The sequence below is a fragment of the Eimeria tenella genome, genomic scaffold (genome assembly GCF_000499545.2).
Source record: "Eimeria tenella Houghton genomic scaffold, Eth_scaff19, whole genome shotgun sequence".
Taxonomy (NCBI): domain Eukaryota; phylum Apicomplexa; class Conoidasida; order Eucoccidiorida; family Eimeriidae; genus Eimeria; species Eimeria tenella.
Genome location: NW_013541739.1, coordinates 128,406 through 146,481, shown reverse-complemented (window position 1 = coordinate 146,481; position 18,076 = coordinate 128,406). Strand labels below are relative to the sequence as shown.

At 53.5% G+C, this 18,076-nt stretch overlaps 4 protein-coding genes across 4 annotated transcripts; 2 read left to right on the top strand and 2 right to left on the bottom strand.

The window, feature by feature from the left end:
* Positions 1-1,041: 1,041 nt before the first annotated feature.
* On the top strand, positions 1,042-4,263 carry ETH_00007800 (uncharacterized protein; the record flags this gene model as incomplete). Its single annotated transcript, XM_013374043.1, has 1 exon — positions 1,042-4,263. One exon carries the CDS (start codon positions 1,042-1,044, stop codon positions 4,261-4,263), a length of 3,222 nt encoding a protein of 1,073 aa, XP_013229497.1.
* Positions 4,264-6,613: 2,350 nt separating this feature from the next.
* ETH_00007795 (ER lumen protein retaining receptor, related) lies at positions 6,614-8,708 on the top strand (the record flags this gene model as incomplete). Its single annotated transcript, XM_013374042.1, has 5 exons — positions 6,614-6,880; positions 7,251-7,472; positions 7,605-7,863; positions 8,158-8,376; positions 8,572-8,708. The coding sequence occupies 5 exons, from the start codon at positions 6,614-6,616 to the stop codon at positions 8,706-8,708; spliced, it is 1,104 nt and encodes a 367-aa protein (XP_013229496.1).
* Positions 8,709-10,123: 1,415 nt separating this feature from the next.
* Positions 10,124-10,626, bottom strand: ETH_00007790 (uncharacterized protein; the record flags this gene model as incomplete). Its single annotated transcript, XM_013374041.1, has 2 exons — positions 10,124-10,222; positions 10,372-10,626. The coding sequence occupies 2 exons, from the start codon at positions 10,624-10,626 to the stop codon at positions 10,124-10,126; spliced, it is 354 nt and encodes a 117-aa protein (XP_013229495.1).
* A 1,069-nt stretch (positions 10,627-11,695) lies between these two features.
* Positions 11,696-16,022, bottom strand: ETH_00007785 (uncharacterized protein; the record flags this gene model as incomplete). Its single annotated transcript, XM_013374040.1, has 10 exons — positions 11,696-11,769; positions 11,942-12,065; positions 12,248-12,482; positions 12,695-12,935; positions 13,219-13,372; positions 13,727-13,926; positions 14,143-14,452; positions 14,762-14,902; positions 15,310-15,466; positions 15,616-16,022. The coding sequence occupies 10 exons, from the start codon at positions 16,020-16,022 to the stop codon at positions 11,696-11,698; spliced, it is 2,043 nt and encodes a 680-aa protein (XP_013229494.1).
* Between the last annotated feature and the right edge of the window lie 2,054 nt (positions 16,023-18,076).

Here is an 18,076-nt window from a genome sequence, read left to right as displayed (position 1 = left end):
TTTCGGTTTCTGTGCAGTGCGCCTTTCGGCAGTAGTCGCTGACCACTGGTTTCAGCGTTGCTGCTGCTGCTGCTGCTGTTATTGCTGTGCTCGCAGCAGCAGCTGCTGCGGCTGTGCAGCCAGTGCAGCAAGGGGCAGGCACCAGAGGCTGCAGCATCCACTCTCCACCAGAGGCGGCTTTGTGTCTGTTGCTGGCAGACCACTGTGTGGCAGCAGGTGCAGCAGCACCAGCGCCAGCTCTACTGCTCCTGCTGTCCTTAGGGCTTGTGTTTCTGCCTCCGCAGCTGATTATTTATCTCTTGTGCCTTTTGGCCTTTGGCTTAAACAACGGTGTGGTCTGCAACGCAGCAGCTGCAGCAGCAACAGCTGGAGCTGCAGTTACAGCCGCAGCTGCAACTGCCGCAGCAGCTGCACTTAGTGGGGCTCCAGCGGGAAAATGTTCTCTCAATGAGTCTTTATTTCACCTGCGGACCCGAAAAACTCGATTTCGTCGTAGCCTACTGCTGCGCAGTAGCTTCAACATTGCATGCTGCTGCTGCTGCTGCTGCTGCTGCTAGTCGGAGGCCAGCGACAACTTCTACACTCGTTACTGTTGCTGATGCTTTCTGCACAAATGTCTTCAGTTTGATAAAGGCTATTAATGCCTAGGGGCAGCACCCAGCATGAATTAGGGACTAAATCTGTGAGGAGTTCCCGCCCCGTTGCCGACGGGGGCCCCCAGCAGCAGCAGATGCAGCAGCAGCAGCACCAGAAACTCCCCAGAGCGCTGCGAAAGGGAAGGATGTTGATGCCAATGGCCCCCTTAGAGATACAGAAACAGCAGCAGCTGCACCAGCAGCAACAACAGCGACAACGCCAACTGCAGCAGCAGCCTCAGCAGCAGTAGACGCAGTACCACGAACACCAGCAGAAGCTTCCGCTGCGAAGCCAGCGCAGTACCACCAGCAGCAGGCTGCAGCTTGCAAAAATAGCAGAAAGAGCAGCAGCAGCTGCTGGCAGCAGCAGCAGCTGCTGCTGCTGCTGCTGCTGCTCTGTGGGAAGATGGAAGGAGCGCCGATGACGATGAGACGCAGCTGCGCAGCGGTGGAAGCAACTTTATTCGGGCCCCTAGACAGCAGCAGCAGCAGCGGCAAAGTGAGGACAGCAGCAACAGCAGATACGCACCTTTCTAGCTGCTTGCTGCTGCAGGTGGGGCCCCTAAACGTGTTGGTGGACTGCCCGCTGCTGCTGAGATCTCTGCTGCAGTCAGCGCCCATGGGGTATCAGACCCTTACAGCAGCAGCAGCGGCTGCTGCTGCTGCCGCCGCTGCAGCAGGAGAGCCGCCAGCAGCAGCAGCAGCAGCAGCAGCAGCAACAGAAGCAGGAGTGGGGGCCTCTCCGGGCCGCTTTAGCTGCCAGCTGCGGCTCCACGCGCAGCAGCTGCTGCAGCAACTGGGGGGCCGCCCCCTACACGCCATACTCATTACGAACCCACAGGGGCTGCTGGGTGTGCCGCTGCTGCTGCAGCAGCTGCAACAGCAGCAGCAGCAGCTCCCACTGGTGCTTGTCACCAAGCCTGTAGCCTTACTGGGATGCACAGGCATTTCTTTCCTGCGGTCGGAGCAGGGGGGATGTGTGCTTCCTGCTGATGATGCTGTGGCAGATCCAGCTGCAGCAGCAACAGCAGCAAGGGCTGCAGCGGCTCGGGTCACTGCTGCTGCTGCAGCGGGCAGCCAGCAGCACGACGACAGCGCAGCGCTGTTGGAAGAAAACGGCGACGACTTGTTGCTGCTGCTGCAGCAGGGCAGCAGCAGCAGGGCTAGCGAGCTGAAGGATCTTGAGGCTTTGTTGCAGCTCTGCAGCTACGGCCAGCGCCACATCATTAGAGCTGCTGCGACTATGCCGTCAACAGCAGCAGCAGCAGCAGCAGCAGCAGCAGGCCCTGACCTGGACCAGGAATACATAGTGACTCCCTTCAGCAGCGGCTTCTGTCTGGGGGGTGCGAATTGGCTGATAGAAACTCCCTGCAACCGGAAGATATTTATCGTGGGACCTAGCAGCAGCAGCAGCAGCAACGGCAGCAGCAGCAGCAGCAGCATAGTCTTCCAACGCAGCCCGCTAGAGGCCGACTGGAGCTGTTTGTCCACTGCTGATGCAGTCCTCTTTTTCGAGTGTCTTCCTCCTCGCGCGCGCGTCCACCCCAGCACAAGCAACAGCAGCAGCAGCAGCAGCGGCAGTGGCAGCAGCAGCAAGCAGGGCAGCAACAGTGCTTCAAGCAGCGGCGTGAACCCGCCGGCAGCCACGGCCGCTCCAGCAAACGATAACAGCAGCGAGAGCCGCAGCAGCAGCGTCAAGCCGGAACGGGAGAGCAGCACAGGCAGCAGCAGCAATGGCGGCGGCAGCGGCAGCAGCAACAGCACGCAGGAGAGCAGCAGCAGCAAACCAAGAGGGGAGGTGCCTATTCAGCAGCGGCTGCAGCTGCTGCTGCGCGTTATTTCTGCTGCACTGGCCGAAGGCACTACTGTGCTGCTCGCTACAGACCCGTGTGGCATGCAGCAGCTGGAGCTGTTGCCGCTGCTGCTGCGGGACCTGCAGCGGCCAGTTGCTGCTGCATGCGTGTACACTGTAGGCTTCAATGGGCCGCTGCTGCTGCGGTGCGCTGACGAGGCTGTGGAGTGGGTGCAGCCTCCACAGCAGCAGCTGCAGCAGCAGCAGCAGTATCGGGGTGGCGGCGCAGCAGCAGCAGCAGCAGCAGCAGCAGCTGACCTCTGCTGTGATCCACCCTTTGGCTATGCTGATTTGCAGCAGATGCACCGACTCTTTGCTGCTGAGTTGCTGCTGCAGCTGCCGCCGCTGAGGAGGCCCTGTGTAGTCCTTGCTGCTTCTGCTGCACTGCGCGTGGGTCCTGCTGCCAACCTGCTGCAGCAGTGGCGGCGCAGCAGCAACACGTTGCTGCTGATGATTGATCCGACCTTTGCTGCAGCAGGTGATATCGTGCGGCCCCCTTCTGTGCAGCAGCAAGCAGCGCTCAAAAGCCACCTTTCAAAGGACCTTCAAGTGCTGTTGCAGCGCTATCAGCAGCGGCAAGCTGAGACTGCTACTGCTGCTGCCACAGGCAGCAGCAGCAGCAGCAGCACCACTGACTCAAATGCAGTCTCTCTTGCTGCTATTCTGGAGGGGCGGGCCCGGCAGCTGGGAGTTGCTGCTTGCGGTTTGCTGCTGTGGCCGTTCTTCTACGATGAGTCCTTCGTAGGCCCGTTGCTGCAGCAACAGCAGCAACAGCAGGCCTCAGCAGCAGCAGCAGCTGCAGCAGCAGCAGCAGGTGATATGGCAATACAGGTGGCAGCAATCCCTTTGGACTTTCGACTCTCTGCTGAGGATGTGCTGCAGCTGCTGCTGCGGGCTGCTCCCTCCGCTTGCGTGGCGCTGCCGCATTTCTTTAATTGGTGGCTCCCCTTTAGCATGCAGCCACCGCAGCAGCAACAGCAGCAGCAGCAGCAGCAGCGGTTTCAATTTATGGACCCTACAGCAGTGCTCGGCTTGGAGAAGAGGGTTTGTTTTGAAGATGCTGTGCTGCTGTCGCAGCGCTTCTCGCTGCTGCATGTGGCAGTTGACGACCCCCCGCTGCAGGCATATGAAGCCCCAACAGCTGCTGCTGCTGCTCCTGCTGCTGCTGCTGCGCCTGCTTCTGCTCTTGCTGCTGCTAGGTCTGTTTGCGGCCAAGAGCTGCAGCAACAGCGCGTTGCTGTTGCACCAGTTGCTGAGGGCACGCTGCTGTATTGCAAGGGCAACACCGCAACGTTGCTGCCCGCTGCAGCAAGAGATGCTGCTGCTGTGTCTCCCCCAGGCGGTCATGTTGATGCTACTGCTGCTGCTGCTCAGAAGTGCTGCTGCCCCACACTTCTGTTTGGGCAACCTAATATGCAGGAAGTGGAAATGCTGCTGCGACAAAGGGGCTTTGCAGATGTCAGCATCACTACTGCTGAGCCAGCGGGTGCGCCGCATGCATGTTGCTGCTTAGCTGCTGCCCCACTGGAAGCAGCAGCAGCAGCGCCAGCAGCAGCAGCAGCAGCAGCAACTGCAGCAGCCCTTGCGACAACAGAAGTACGCGTTCCCTCGCTGAAGGCGTCGCTCAGGTATTACCCCTGTTGCAACATTGTCGATGTGCATGCACCGCAAGCAGCAGCAAGGCAGCTGCTGAGGCAAGTGCTGCAGCAGGTGCTGCTGCAGGCCACCATGCACGAGGCCTCTTGCTGCTGCCGGGCCAGCGCCCCCGTTTCGTAGATGCTGCTGCTGCTGCTGCTGCTGCAGAGAGGCTTCTGGCAGCATGCGTTAAGGCCTTCACCCCTGGATTTGGCTTTTTAAAAACAAAAACATAACAGCAGCAGCTTTGCTGAGTGCTGCTGCTGCTAAGAACTTAGTGAGCTGTACTGACAGCCAGTTAAGACCTGCGCAGAGCATCCTGCAGCACTCGAGCTGCAGCTTTTCGCAGCGCGCCCCACGGCTTGGCCTAGCAGCAGGTGGCTGCTGCTGCTGCTGCTGCACCTGTGGCTGACAGCTGGCAGCAGCTGCAAGCAGCAGAGTTGGCGGACGAAGTTACCAAAGGACACTTCTGTGGCCTCCACAGAAGATATGCCGCCAGTGGAGCAGCTGCGGGCTTTTACTTATTGGCGCTGTCACCTGTGCTGCTTCCCGCAGCAGCTCCTGCAGCAAAGCTGTAGCAAAACTGTAGCAAAGCTGCAGCGAAACTGCAGCGAAGCCGCAGCAAAGCTGCAGCAAAGCTGCAGCAAGGCTGCAGCAAAGCTGCACCAAAGCTGCAGCAAGGCTGCAGCAAAGCTGCACCAAAGCTGCAGCAAGGCTGCAGCAAAGCTGCACCAAAGCTGCAGCAAGGCTGCAGCAAAGCTGCACCAAAGCTGCAGCAAGGCTGCAGCAAAGCTGCACCAAAGCTGCAGCAAGGCTGCAGCAAAGCTGCACCAAAGCTGCAGCAAGGCTGCAGCAAAGCTGCACCAAAGCTGCAGCAAGGCTGCAGCAAAGCTGCACCAAAGCTGCAGCAAGGCTGCAGCAAAGCTGCACCAAAGCTGCAGCAAGGCTGCAGCAAAGCTGCACCAAAGCTGCAGCAAGGGTGCAGCAGAGCAGCAAATGTGGCCTGCGGCGGGACTTCCTGCGCAGCGCAGGTACAGGTGGCAATGTTTCTCTCCTCAGGGTCTAGGGTTTAGGGTTTAGGGTTTATTTCAGTATGAGCTGCCTCTGGCCGAAATTGCCATTATGAAGTGTTTGCGGGCATTCGTTTAAATTCAATGACTGCCATGCAGAATGAAAGGCCAGAGGGCCACAAATTGCTGTGCCTAGCCAGCCCAGGGCAGCTAGCTACCAGCGCAGCGTTGTGGCTAGCCAGCTAGAAGTGGCTAGCAGCACAGCGCCGTGGCTTGGTGGCTTTTGTTGTTACTATTACTATTATTGCATTTTGCAATATTGAACTGTCTTTCAATTTCAGAAGTGGCAAACAAAGAAGCCAAAGAAAAGACAAATAAAGGGCAATTTACATGGAAATGCCCGTCTTCAATGCTGTATGTACACTGGAGATGCATACACTATTTCACGCAATTCGGCGAAAGTACTGCAACCTCCAGTGGTCCTAATGGCCTAAAATAGACGTAGTTTCATTGTTTAGTGCTGAAAACAGGACCATTTGGCTTTTTTGGCCATTCTCTTGCAATTAATCTGTTTGTTCCCCAACATCTAGGCCTCTGTTGTCAGCTCTGTCGGGCTGAGTAGCTCCGGGTTGGTGGCAGATTCCCTTAGCGGGATGCCGCGAAGGAAGTGACTTTTGAAGTTGTGTTGGAAAATTTGTTTTGTGTCAGTGGCTTTGCAGTCGAGTTGGAAGTGAAGTGGTAATGTTAGCGTGGTGAATCTCCACCGCGCTGCAGCTGCACGCAGCGTCCCGGGATCCGGGTTCCTTCTTGAACTAAAGAGCGCTCTCTGGAGCCACTTTTGCAGGGATTTGCAGCAAAATAACAAAGAAGCTGGAAGGCAACAAAAAGAGGAGCAACAGTTTGCTGCTGGGAGCAGATCGGCGCGCAGGTTGCCGCTGCTCTGGGGTGTATGCGAGTCGTGCAGATGTGCAGAACCGGCCGTTCCGGCATCTTCGAAAGAGTTGCAAGTTTTTTCAACTTTCGTTTCAAATTTAAACAATAAACTTTGAATTTTTAAGCGGATGTGTTGGAGTTTTCGGGCCTGCAGCTGCGCCGCCTGCCGACAGCAGCAACAGCCAGCCCCGGCAGGCTGCTGGCCGTCTGGGCGATTGCGGTGGCCCGGAGCCGCGGGTGTTCCTTTTCAGGTTTGAAGTAAATCTTTTGCAGATTTAACCAGACAAGAGGAGAGCGGAGGGTCTCTGCTGCAGTTCTTTGGAGCGTCTGTGTTGCCCCGCGTGGACGGCGAGCTCTGCTGCTGCAGCAGCGGCCTTTTCGCTGGCCTTCTGCAGCAGCAGCGAGCATTCGGAGGGCACTTGCGCGCGTTTCTGCTGCAATGGAAGGCCGGGCCAGCTAGGGAGCCGCAGCAAGACCACTGGGGCCTCCGCTGCAGCTGCTGGCTTGAGTGGCTGCAGCAGACACGCCTGCGGCCGTGCTGCAGCAAAATGCTGCACGTGACGCTGCGCTGGCTCGCGCTGATTGCGCTGGCCGTCCTCTTCATTCTGCAGCAGCTCTACGAGCCCCTGGTGACCATTTGGGTGGCCTTGGGGGAGTTCTTCCACTGCGCCAGCTTCGTGCTGCTGCTGGACCTGCTCATCTCCAACAGGGGCTTCAAAGGACTCAGCGTCAAAACCCAAATTCTCTTTCTCCTCGTCTACTGGTTCCGCTACTTCGACAGCTTCTTCACCGACCACCCCAACCACTGGATCAAGGTGCTGCTGCTGCTGCTGCTGCTGCTGCGCGTTTTTTCTGCTGCTGCTGCGCGTTTTTTCTGCTGCTGCTGCTGCTGCGTGGCTCCGTGCGCTGCGCAGCGAGTCAACGAGATGGAGCCCCCCGAAGTCTTAGAGAGAAGTCTTTGCAGCTTTCTGCACAAAGAGCAGCAAATAAAGACTCTGGTTACTTATTTCCCGCGCTGCTGCTTTGCTGCTGTTTGCTGCTGTTTGCTGCGGAGGCTAGAGTTGAGTGTTTGAAAGCTTAAGAGAGAATGGACTTGAAAGAAAGAGAATGGACTTGAATGAAAATCCATTCCTTCAGCTGCTGCAGGGCTGCTGCTGGGAGTTGTGTCTGCTGCTGCGGTGGCAGGCGCTGAAGTTCTTCTACATGGCGAGCTCTTTGGTTTTGGTGCTTTCGATTTTCTGGCTGCGGCAGTCTTGGGAAAGAAGAAAAGACTCATGTTCGTTGCCGGTCTTGTGCGTGTTGTCCGTTTTGCTGGGGACCCTCAACTTCCTGCTGGACCAGCCGAAGCCGGGGTCGAATTTTGAAGTTTTGCTGCAGTATTTGTGGATTATTTCGCATTATTTGCAGGTATTTAGTGAAAAAAGCGAAAATTGGGCGTTTTAATTTCAAGTTTCCTGCAGATTCCGCAGCTTTCTGCAAATTCACGTTCAGGTCGCGTGTGCAAGTTGAGGTGTACGTACACCCCGTGATGCGCCGCAGGGCTTCGCGATGCTCCCGCAGTTCATTTTCTGTTACCGCGATCCCGAAAACCGCGACAAGTTGTTGACAGCTTACGTTTTAGTTTTGGGAACTTACAGATTTTTCTACGCGCTGAACTGGATTGAACGCAAAGTCACCCACAACTTCTTCTACATTTCAGGTCCCGTCGGCCTCGGCATTCTCGCGATCTTCCTCGCGGACTTCATCGCTTTCAAACTCCGACACAAAAGTTGCATTTCCTCTTTCGTCCTCCGCATAGGTCTGCAGCTGCAGCAGCAGCAGCAGCTCAACTTTCCACGCTTCCCGTTTGCTGCAGAGAACCCAGGCCAACCTGCTTCCTCACGAATCCCTGCTGCGCTGCTGCTGCGCTTTTGCTGGGCGGCGGCTGCACTGCTGCTGCGCTGCTGCTGCAGGGCTGTTGCTGGGCTGCTGCTGCACTGCTGCTGGGCTGCTGCTGGTCTTCGGCTGGGCTGCTGCTGGCCTGCACCTGCTGCTGCGCTGCTGCTGGAACACTTGTTTTGCTGCTGTTTCTGCGGCATTTTGTGCTGCGCAGACGACACAATGCAAGTCTCGAGGCTGCCGCTGCTCTCTGGACTTGGAGATGAATACGAACGCGTCAATCCAGGGTCGGGGGCCCCCGGGGGGCCCCCCTCGGGGCCCCCGGGCCCCACAGTCATAGCTGTGGGCCGCGCTGCCCCTGTCGAGCTGGACTCCCGCACTGTGCAGGTTTTGGGGAGGCCCCAGGGGCCCCCGCTGTACGACGAGCCCCCAGGTGAGACTCCCCGAGTGCTGCTGCTGCTGCTGCTGCTGCACGGAGCCCGTGCTGCAGCGGCTGCTACCCGGGGCCTGTGCTGCAGCTGCTGCTGCTGCCCGGAGCCTGTGCTGTAGCTGCTGCTGCTGCTGCTGCCCAGAGCCTGTGCTGCAGCTGCTGCTGTTGCTGTTGCTGCTGCTGCTGCCTCGTTTGCAGAGCCGTATGTGGCGCCTGCTCTGCCGCCGCTTTCTCAACAAGGCGCAGCAAATGCTGCTCCTGAGGGGCCCACTCGGGCTTGCACAGTTCCTTCTTCTCCAGTTGCAAAAGAACTTGAGCTGAAGTCTCTTGTTTAGTTTCAGGAAGCTCCCGGCGCTGCTGCCTCTTGTTGGCTTTTTGCTTCTCCCGCTGCGGACAGCTGGGGACCTACAGAGCTGCGCGGGCTGCGCTGCTGCTGCTGCTGCTGCTGCTGCGGCGGCGCCCGTGCGGCCCTGCTGCGGCTTTCTAGCCAAAGAGGCCCCACTTGCCACTTAACATTAATGGCCCCACAGCTGGCAGCTTCACCAGCTGGTTGCGTGCAAAGAAAGCCACGCTGCGGGGGGCTGGCTGAGGCAGCAGCAGCAGCCGCGGCCGCCGGGGGCGGGGGGCAGCAGAAGTTGAAATTTGAGTTCAAGTTGCGTTTCCTGCAGCCGCAGCTGCAGCAGCTGCTGATGCAGCGGCTGCAGCAGCGGCTGTAGCAGCGGCTGATGCTGCGGCTGCAGCAGCGCTGCAGTAGCGGTTGCAGCAGCGGCTGCAGCAGCGGCTGCAGTAGCGCTGCAGTAGCAGTTCCAGCAGCGGCTGCAGCAGCGGCTGCAGCAGCGGCTGCAGCAGCGGCTGCAGCAGCAGCTGCAGCAGCAGCTGCAGCAGCACTGTACAGACAGCACAGATCGGTGGGTGCTTCGTCAGGTTTGCTTACTTTCACGGAGCGACACAATTTACAAACGGAAAGCGACTTTTGCAATGCCCTCTCATTAGGCAAGAAGCCTTCGGATCAAGTTTTCTTCAGGGCTGAGTTTTTTGCAAACTAATTCAAAAGTGCATCTTGCGGCGGACCTGCGCTTTCTTAGTTTGATGATGTAGAAAGAATCCCTCAGTTCAATTTTTTGCAAAAATAAGCAAAATTTAGGAAGTGTTTTACATTTTTAAGCAAAAACAAAATCTAGATACTCTTATTTACTGTTTGTGCAGTAAGCCTTGCGGCTGGGAACTGCGCTGCTCATAGTTGCATTCTTGAATCTGAGTTGGAAACTTTTGCTGGTCGGGGAGAAGCCGAAAAATTCTTTTGTACAGCAACTAATGACATTTAGAAGTAACTTGAAATCGGCAGAGAGGTTAAAGAAGAGCTGAAATGGAACGGGTCGCAAGAGGCTCGCGAGACGGCCCGGTGGAAGGCAGGGGATTGTTTGGGTGGGAACTTGGTAGCAACAACGAAGCAAAATAGAAATTCCTCTGCAAAATCGAAGTGAAGTGCAACAACTTGAATTAAATGAAGCAAAGGGTGTCACTGAACTGTTGAATCAAAATAAAATTGGTCCAGTGGCCCCCGTGAATGGGCAGGCGGCACTGAGCTGTGCATTCACCATTGCTTTGAATCATTTCAGAAATGCACATTTCAGAATAGACACGGTTAAGCCGCCAACCAAAGAAAAAGGATTTTCAAAAAGATCAGGAATGCAGCAAGGGCTGCGGGAAAAGATCTGCAGAGCAGCGAGATCAAATAAATTCTCCAAGTTTAAAGATTCTCCCGGAACTCCCAGGCCTTCATTGAGTAATATGCAACATTCGTGACTCCAATAGTCAGCAGAAGTAGAGGAGCCACTTTCCTGGACGCCTGCAAAAAGCACCAGCAGCAGAAGCAAAGCTGTATTCGTTTTTTGTGAAAAAACGACATTCGGGGCATTAAGACATGCACAAAATTGAGCAATTGTCTGTTTTATTTCGTGAGGAAGTTTGTTTGCAGAGATTCCAGGAAATATTGACGCCTTGCTGCTGCTGCATGCGCACCCGACACCACCTCCTCGCGCCTATGGCGGTGCAGGCGGCGCCCGAAGCTGCAGCGGCGATGCTGGCAAAGCCAATGTGATCAGTTTTCTGAATGGCGAGGCCCGAGACGGCAAACGCGCAGCAAAGAGCAGCTCCTCCTGCAAGAGAAGCTGCTGAACCTGCCCGCAGGTAGCCGTACATGCCGCAGCCGAGGACTGCAGCAGCGCTGGAGAGGGCCAAGTGCTGCGCCATACTTTCAAAGCTGAGAGGATCACACAGGTAAACGCGAATTCGCGCTGTTTCGGCTGCACGCCCAACACTCGGCGCCGGCGAACTTGCAATATTTTTCACTACAGCCCTAACCTGAGCTCCGCTCGATAATTAACACTCTTGGTTCGAAAATAAAATGCATCAATCACCGTATTGTATTGTCCTCAGCGTTGAAACCCGCAGCGCAGGTCGCCGCATTGCAGAATTACGCCCAGAGAGTTCTCCAGCCCGCTGTTGTCACTGGGGCCCCTCTAGCGCAGTGAATGCATGCAATATTCCCTTTGCGAAGTAAAATATTGTGACGCTGTCTGTTTTATTATTAAAGCTTATCTGCAAATCTCCACTTTTACACCCTCTTGTCGATTCCCTCCATAGGATCCAGGTTTTGTCGTTGCTGCCGACCGCTCTGGGCGCCGTGGGCAAACTATGCAATGTTGCAAGTTTTTGCAGCGGCAATAATAAAGTGCCTCTTTATGTCTTAGACTAACTTTTCCATTTGTAGCCGAAGGAACAAACGGAGAAAACTTGAGGCTAGATATAAATGAAGTTCAGCCACGCCCGTTGTGGACTCCCGGGCGAGCACAAGGAGATTTCAGGAAGAATCGGCTGCCTAAAGCTCCGCTTAAATCTGTCTACTTCTATTTACTTTTGTTAGATGTTTGCGTGCCAATGTGCAAGTTAGTTCTAATCTTTCTAGTGTTCCATTGCTAGCTCATTGTGGTGAAATTGCACACGCCGCTCGTTCCGTGCACCAAGGCCTCTCAGAAGCAAAGTATATCAACGCCCTCACGCGCCATAAATTGGCTCCGAGTTAACCTCAAAAAAAAGCTCAAACAAAAAAAGAAAAAGCAGAAGCATCACTTGTTCAAATACAGTGTCGTTTGGCGGACTTTCTGCTGCTTTTTGCTCCTTTCCCGCTGCTGCTCAACTGCGTCAGCAAGCAGTAAGTAGCCCTCCCTTTAGGCCCTCATTTAAACTTGCAAGTTGAAATGATCCATCTGCTTTGGCATTATGCGTTAGTAAAAAGTCAACTTCTCGGGTTCTAAAGTCCTTAGATCATATTGCCGTTGCCGAAAATGTTCTGCGGGTCGACGGCGTCCTTGGTGGCGCGCAGGAGTTCCATCCCTGCAGAAGCGCCAGAAGTGGACACAAAACGGAAAATAAAACAAATAGACGGATTAAGACAGAAAACACAAGGACAATGCAGCGGCAAGGCGGCAAATACGGCCGCGTTGTAAGGTTCCTGTTGTAAGGTTTTTGTATTGTTCAAAGTGCAGCTCTCGAGCTTCGTCTTTACCGGTTTTGCCGACTGCTTTGGCCATGAACTCTTTCCTGAGCTTCCCGACACCATGGTGGTGAGAAATCGATCCTTTGCAGTCTAGAATGACTTGGCGCGCATTGTGTTCGACTTCACTGAAGACCTGCAGGAGGAGCGGCAAGCAGCAGCAGCAGCAGCAACAAACGGACCATTCGTATCGCGTGCAGGACAAATCAACACAAAATTGACAAATTATAAAAGCTAATGTTTAGCTAGTTAGCTTCATTCAAATGCATTGTCGCATCTGCTTCTAAAACATCAATTTGAAAGAATGCACCCTCTCACCTTTATGGGCTCCCTTAGCCCTGCCCAGTTGAAGCCAAAATAAAAATACAAAACGGCGCCTCCGTCGTAAACTTGTGTGAGTCGCACCATAACCAAAGGCGGGTATTTAATGCCGAGGCGGGAACAGTCACTTTTTATTCTGTCCTTAACCCTCTGGTAACAAACCAACACCACCGGCCACGCCATGGAGGCCTCGAAAGATTCAAAAATCCAGTGATGTTCCATGATGAAGTCCCTGAGACAGAAAAAGGTTTTCTTTGTGCATTCAAAATCAACAAAGATGATGTATCCACGCATATGCCCGCAAGCATTACTGCATTTGTCTTTGAGGTTGTCCGTGCAACCCTGTAAAGGCATGTGATTTGGCGTAAGATTATTATCATAAGTTGTTGTTTTCTTCTGTTTTGAAGAGTGTCCTAATTAGAAGTGACAGGGGAGTGGGATTACCTCAAATATGCAATTAAGAAAGTCATTTGGTATCCTCTCTCCCCGTTGCTGCTCCCGGCCGGAAGGGCTCCGTAGAGTTTAGCAGCTTTATATATGTTGTTTCGTTGTGTATTTACTTCCTCTGTGGTGCCTTCGAAAACAAGAGTGCAGCCGCACAGGTCTTCTTCCTTCCACCCCTTGATTTTGTTCAGGTAAAATTTCTTGAGGCGGTCGGCCAACAGCTCCTTCAACGGGGGGCCCCCTGAGAGAACAGAACACAGTTTTGTTGAAAGCCATGACGGAGGCAAGAATAAAGGGAAATGTGTGGTGTTTAATTGGGTTTTACACGCAAAGGAACACACTGGACCCCAACGAGACGCAAATCTTCGAGAGTTGAGGGCAAGAACGAACAAGTTGTGCATGAACTACATCAAAAGAAGCAGAAAATATGTTTGTGACTAAATACTTTAAGTGTGTGCAGCAGCAACCACGCACCAAATCATGCCCATTACACACTTCGAGACAACGAACTAGTCGAAATATACCTGGGGGTGACACCCTGAAAAGGGAGCCGCACTGCGTCTGCGTCTTGTCCATCAGACGAATACTGGCTGGCTGTAAATTGTCCAAAGCGACATGTCGTAAAAAATGAACGCCAGCAGTAAAGGTAGGGAAGGCGAGACACCCGTAGGCCTTGCACTGTGCAGCCCCCAGAGAAAACAAACACACGACACCAAACTAACATGAACTAATCAATCAAGACATTCCACTTATTGCAGATAGGTCCACTGGTCACACGGACTGGAAATAAGGGCCTGGGATCCTACTATAGGTACAAGAACGAAATGGGTGTGTGAGCCTTCAAATGCAAACAAAGCTATCTGTCGCCTGCGTAATACAGGCGCTTCGGCCATTGTGACTAATTTCCATTATTTATTTCTGTTGCTGCCTAACTCTTCAGCACGGCAGCAAGGACTATCCCCCAGTTCAGCAGAAGGCAGCGCAGCAGCCCAGACAACGCTCATTTTGGACCAGTGGTCTGTTTCTTCTCACCTCGGGCAGCAACTTGACCTTCAGCAGCACCTGCGTGATAATGCCTAAAGTCCCTTCACTACCCAGCATCAGCTGCTGCAGAGAAGGGCCCGAGGAAACCCGAGGCGCGGATTGCTGCTGGTTTAAACTGCCCTTCGAGGTGACCACCACCACGTCCACCACCATGTCCTCTATGTTGCCATAGCGGTTCTTCTTCATACCTTAAAGCAAAAACAAATAATTAAAAAAGTTGCAAGAGATGTTTTCTCAGTGCACTCAAATCCCTACATAATTCTCCACCGAGTGTTGGAGTTTCTGTGGTCACCAGGCTCCTGAACGCGCCAGATACGTAGGGGAGAACAGCTAGCAGCCTTCTAGCTAGCTGTTCAGGGAGCAGGCTAGCTAGCCAGCTAGCTAGCTAGCTGTGTGGTTCTCACCTGAGGCCCTGGTGGCCACCCACCCGCCCACAGTGCTGAACTCCATGCTGTCGGGCTCGTGGCCCAGAGTGACCCCGTGCCTGCGGAGCCTTTCTTCGAGGGAAGCGCCCACGGCCCCGGCCTCTACCCACATGAGCAAAGCGTCTTTGTCAAGAAAAAGAATTCGTTGCATAAAAGCTAAAGACACCGTCGCCACCATGCGGCTTTCAGACACAGGCACTGCCACCCCCAAAGTCACCGAAGTCCCACCCCCAAACGGAATCAAGCAAACATTGTGCCGCGAAGCGCACTCCACAATGGCCTCCACGTCCTGCGCAGTCCAAAGCCCCATAATAATGCATGCAAGGCATGGAGCGCATGCAGCGCATGCAGCACAAGCAGAAGCAAGAGTATACGGGCAAAGGGGGCACTCACAGGGGAACAAAGGCTCATAGAAAGGAAGGGAAATAGCAGCAGAAACAGAGACAAAAGTCCAGAGAAGACACAAGTAGCAAAAAATAGACGCAGGCACAAAGGCAGAGGCAGCAGCAGAACTGAGGGAGGCGCAAAGAAGAGCAGCAGCTTCGGGGAAACCGAAGCAAAGAAGCAGCAGCAGCAGCAGCAGCAGAAGTGAAGTCACCTTGTGTTCCTTAGGATACAACACCACGTCGGGCAGCCTCGCCACAGTCCCGTATCTCAACTCGAAGATCTCATTGCAGGTGTGTCCGTGGCCATGGAAAAGCCGCTCCTTTTCAGAGTTCGCCACTTCAATTTCAGGGGCCTGCAGCAGCAGCTTTCGGGTACACGCGCTGCTGCTGCCACTTGCTGCGGCCTCTTTGTGCTGCCGCTTGCTGCTGCCACTTGTTGCTGCCACTATCACTGAAGCTTATCTAATGAAGCAGCAAAAAGGCTATTTAGCAGCTACGGCGGGCATATCTGTCCACAGAAAACTCATGTCTGGAGACGGATCGGAATGGCAGCAAGTGGTAGCAACTGAGTCCTACAAAGCTATCTTCAATTGAACATTTACTCCAAATTGTACAAAATACTTCTCATTATTTTAACATTGCCTTCCAAATTAAACGTGTAAAGGGTGAAAAAGGCTGAAGTGGAGGAGTTGCTGCTGCGGCTTGAGCTTCTCCTAGCCAGTGCACTTCTGCTCTATCCCTGAGCCTCTCTGGAAAGTACCAGCTGCTGCAGCTCCTTAATAAAGGCTTCGTTGTTAACCCGCTGCGGGGGTATCACGAGGGTGTCCTGAGCTGGCGAACTGAAGGCAAACTCTATGCCTGGAATGGACTCCATGAATTCGTGCCAGTGGCCCATGTCCACGCCGCAGAGGGAGTATCTGCAGAGGCAGCAGCACATTGAAGCAGCAACAATGGCTGCAAAAACGCCACTTTGTTCGCTCTGGAGCAGCAGCAGCAGCAGCAGCACTTGCTGCTGCTGCCGCTGCTGCTGCTGCCGCTGCTGCTGCTGCAGTGTGGCGCTGCTGACCTGGAGCCGTGAAGGCGAATCATTGAGGCGCTCGACATGGACACGTAAGTGTCGCAGTAGCCCCAGCCGTTCCACTTGCAAGTTTCGACTTTGTTGCGGCCAAAGAGGCGGCAGTCCATCACAGAGTGGCCCCCCCCTGACCTTTCGGCAAAAACGTGCAGCGCCAAACGCAGCGAACTTGGGGACCCAAAAAGGGGAGCCATCCACGACGCGTCTCCTTTGCAGTCATCTTTGGGGTCTGCGAAGTCCTTTGCGCGCGTCGCCAGCTGCTGCTGCTGCTCTTGAGCTTTCTGCTGCTGCTGCTCCTTCTCCGGCTTCCGCTGCTGCTGCTCCTGCGCCTGCTGCTGCGCACCCCGGACTCCAGCAGCCCCAGAAAGCCCTGAACGGGCCTGCCCAGAGCTGCTCATTGGCAAACTGCGAGAAGGTAAAGGGGCAGAGGGCCTGTTGAGAGGCTGCTACGTGCGTCAGAAAATAAAGTTGAACTGTGCGGCGGGACGGCGGCTGCTCGAGAGGGCTAAAATCCCTCTAAGAGGGCAGAAAAAGATTGCCCATTAATAAACAAATCTGTTTCAATGCCAAAAGTCAACAAGAATGACGCAAACAATCACGAGGAAACACCGCGCCAACGACAACGCCTTGCTCAGTCCATCACCATAGGTGCTGAGGATTATTTTTGAGGCGGAGGAAAGGCGAAAAAACAATTCACAAAACTAGAAACACTGAAGATCTAAGGAGCAGAAAATTCACGCAGTGTTTCAACACCACCTGCACGCTCGTGCATCAGCTGCGGTCCATTCCCTCGGCTGCGCTCCCCTGTAGCAAAAAAAGGGAAAAAGGAGAGCCTCTTGGGAAAAAAGTAAATTTGTGACACAGCCAGGACACATAAACACAACAAAAGACAAAGAAAACTGTGTTTCTTAAGCCGTATCCACGTTGCCAAAGACAAATCAAAAAGACCACTGGTAAGGTGCGGCTGTGAGTGGTATCCTTCCGAAGACCCGAATGGTGTCAGTCTGTGCTCAGCAGCCTCATGAGCAGCCAATTTGCCATTAAAATAAAAATAAAAAAGTCTAATTTCTAATTAAATTAACCTCATTTTATTCACACTGAGCTGGAAAAAACGGGAGAGCTGGATCGTTACGCATTGCCCCACCGGAAATGGTGCACGGGATTACAGAGGCACTCACTACTGGGAGGCTGAACAGGACTGAAATGTGCAAATTTTAATGAGCAACTAGATTGAAAACACTCGTTGTTTTATTTTACTTTTTTTAATAGAAGCACTGAATTTTTGGGGGGCTGACTGGCGTTTCCCTGCTCTCTGGAAAGGGTCAGCGTCGCATAGCCATCTCCTTAGAGGCAGAAAAGGCTCAAAAATGGACTACAAAAGCACTTGAGTCCCCCTCTTCGGACTTTGCAAACGCATGGGCTAATGTAGTTGCTCCAGACTGTAAATATTTTTTTGTTTCTGCAGCAGCTCGTGCATGCTAACAAGCACTCTACGCTGAACGAACTTGTCTGGCCTCCTTTCCTTTTTAGTTGGCTGTTTTCGCATTTAATCCCTCCACTTTTTGTAATTGAGGCATTATTACATTATTTAGTACCTCTTTTGTGAGTAAAAAGCGGCGGAAAACGCAGCTCGAGCGGCCGTGACAGTCTCAGCTCGCCGAGTTGATATCTACACTTCTTAAATTCAACGCGTCCTTCTGCACTTGCCACGTTTTTAGCTTTCTCTTTTTTTATTAGTTTTCAAAAATCCTGTGCTGTTGAGGCCTCTTAAAGCCTCTCCCGTGAGGTGCTGCGGCTTTTGCCGATTCACCTGCAGCTCTTTTGGCAGCAATTTGTGTGGCTAGATTAAAAGCTTTGGTGTCCTGATACTATTTCTAGCCGCTGCTGCACTCAAAGCTTTGATTTATTAAACAAAAGAATCAGATAAGAGACGAGAACAGAAAAGAGGAAGAAAGTGAAACAAAATTCGAGTTATAAAGAAAGAGGAGGTGCCCCCTAGTGACCCCAACCCTGCGTTGGTGTCCTGCTTGCGAGTCGAATGAATCCTCAGTGGATTTTGTCTTCGGCAAGATATGCATTGAGCTGTTTCTCTTTCCTTGCGAGAATTCTGAATCTGAACTAATTCGCACTTTATGTGGACTGCTGTCTATGGGGGCTAGTTATATTCTCAGTGACACCCTCTAAAATTCGACTTTAGACCAGTTAATTTTCGTTTTTATTTTGTTTCTGTCTCGAGGAATTCGTAGCTAGTAGCGCTACGCAGCACAGGTCCAGCCACTGGTGACTTCGGGAAGAGCATAATATAGTTTTAAGGCAAGGAAATGCTTTTTGGAGAAAAAGGCAGTTGTATTTGCCAAGGCTAACTCCTCAGAGGGCCCTAGGGTGCCCACAGGAAGCAATTGCTGCTGCTGCACCTTCTGCTGCTCAAGATTTGAGTGCAATTGAAGTTGCT